A 2,496-nucleotide genomic window follows, 5' to 3' on the forward strand; every position below is an offset into this window, starting at 1 on the left:
GATATATACTTTCATATTATTAGTATTTATTTTTTTATTTAGCGAGTATTGACCATTATGTAACCCCAGTAAAACCAGGTCGAATTGTTGTTGAAATTGGAGGAAAATGTGAGTTCGAGGAAGTTGAGCCAGTACTTAAAGAACTCTCAAAGAAACTCCCATTTCGTAGCAAAGTTGTTACCCAAGCAAGTCTGGAAGAAGATGCATTGGAAGAAAAGAGAATTGAGGAAGAGAACAGTAATGAATGGACATTTAAAAGAATTGCTGATGGAAACTACCTAGGAATTAAAAAGTATCTTGGTCCTTATGATTTCAAATGGTATGGAAAATATAGGTAGTGACCAACAATAATGAAATGTGGAACTGCAGAATGAAGGAAAAAATTGAAGTGAGGAGATATTTTATGTGAAATAGTATGAGACGAAAAATTTGAAAATAAAAGGAAATCATGCTTCAATCATCTTTTTCTGATTGTGTTTTATTTATGCTGTTAGACTATGGTCTAAAGAAATCCAATCCAATCTTATACTTGGTATACCTATAAGTCTATATGTGCCATGTGATGAGTGAAAACTATTCTGAGTGGAGTCAAATCATCAGCAAGAGATTGGCAATATAGGGAATTCAACCTGAAGTGACGAATTCCCTACTGTTAGTACATTACATACAGAGGACAGGGCCAAATTCATTGGGAAGTGGGGGTGGGGTTGAATCTCTGTATCCATGTGACAGTGACACCATTATTATTTGGTAAAATATCCAAGTTATAAACGACAGTCAACATTAGAATTTGATTGCACTCTCGTCATAGGTGTGAGATCAGAACACAGCTATAAGGCCTATAATAGTCATTTTAATTTTGACTTCAACGAAACTAAATATTTTCCATTTTGATTGACATTTAATTATTAGCTAAACAGATTCACTACCAACGAAGCTGTTGGAAGAAATAAACAACAAAGAAGGGAGGACTAAAAATGTACCTTTTCAGTCATTTTGCTACCCAGCTATTTGAAGAATTCTAATATTTCTGTTAATTATATTTGAATATTGTGCATTGTATGTGTGACAAAAATTAATTGATGGTTTTACTACCTAAGAGCAAATTGACTTCTAGTATAAATTAATCCATAGATTTTGATTTGAAGCATAATTTTCTAAGGTGAACTAAATCATAATTTTCAAACTGATAACCCCGGTCAACTAAATCGTTTCTAAGAACGGAGAGCAAATTTGCATAGGCCTAATAATTACATTTTTTTTCTTGTATCGGTTATTCACCTGTCTGGTATATGTGTGTACTCTGTATTTCCTTTGTATCAACACAAAATCTAGTTTCAATTATTAAAAATAGCCATTAAATTATAATTGCCTTGGAATTATAATGGAAATGTGATTGAATAGATAAGAGAGCTAGCTCAGTCGGCTAAACTGGTGGTAGCCACTGTGTATGCATTGAAATGTTACTTGCCAAATTGGTACCCAGTTCAAAATCTGCTGCTCTCCATTACAGTTCAGTGGCAGAGCCAGGGGGTGGCAAAAGGGGTGCCCGCCATCCCTAGCAGCAGCCAAAAATAACTATAAGCAAGAGTGAAATTCAGTTCCTTGGGTCATAGCCCTGGGGATCTCGGCAGATGGTCGAAATCCAGTTTGCTGAATGCCAGATTGCCGAGACCACTTTGCCGAGTACCAGTTTGCCGACTCAAAAACAATAAATCCCAGTTGGCCGAAACCCAGTTTTCCAAACTCAGTTTTCCGAAAGTCAGTTATGCAGTGAAAAATTAACGGAGGCATAAAATTAACGATGGAATACGTCATGGACCTATTTAATAATCTGTTACTTGTTTACCTGGTTTAACTTGCATCATCCCTTGTGCTTCACCTTGAAATTCATTCATGAGTGTGGTAATTGTTTTCATTTTATCATCAACACCTTTCAAAGAAATCGAAAACATTTCAAACCAGAGATTTATGCCGTCAATTACCGAGTACAAAGCCAGTGACATAATTCTCAAGTATCGCTTATTATTTTCATGTATATATAGAGTAACGGAGCATCCAACTGGTAAAAACGGAGCATTTGATTATGGCTTTCACTAAAGCATGGCCATAATTAATTACGTGATCGTGTGCGTGTAAGTTATACGCTGCACCGAATATCGTATCATCAGTGATGTAGAGCGAATGTTTACATTTTCAACCACATAGCAGGATGAAAAGCGAAGGCGAACTCGAAATTGTATGACATTATGGCGCCAGATTGGAAGCTACTTTAACGAATGAATAATTTAACACTCTAAAAATCCTATTTCAAATATACATAAGCCAAGCTCCCTCGTTTTGATTTCTTAGTGACCTGATAACATGGATGAATTAAGTTTACCTGATAATAGACAAATATGCCTAATTTATTAGGCTGTGTCTGTGCTCGAAAATAGAAAAAAAAACCACAGAGAATACTATTTGAAAGGTTTAATTTTTTAACCTATATACACG

At 35.3% G+C, this 2,496-nt stretch overlaps 1 protein-coding gene across 1 annotated transcript in view; it reads left to right on the top strand.

The window, feature by feature from the left end:
* LOC117105194 (39S ribosomal protein L16, mitochondrial-like) overlaps positions 1-458 on the top strand; it is a gene marked incomplete in the record, with an annotated part of 18,539 nt that extends 18,081 nt beyond the window's left edge. The window contains 1 exon segment of the mRNA XM_033246264.1: positions 43-458. Within this exon segment, the coding sequence (XP_033102155.1) occupies positions 43-338 (296 nt within the window).
* Positions 459-2,496: the final 2,038 nt, after the last annotated feature.

This window comes from Anneissia japonica, unplaced genomic scaffold (assembly GCF_011630105.1).
Source record: "Anneissia japonica isolate Jap-2015-1 unplaced genomic scaffold, ASM1163010v1 scaffold287776_len302883_cov198, whole genome shotgun sequence".
Classification (NCBI taxonomy): Eukaryota; Metazoa; Echinodermata; class Crinoidea; order Comatulida; family Comatulidae; genus Anneissia; species Anneissia japonica.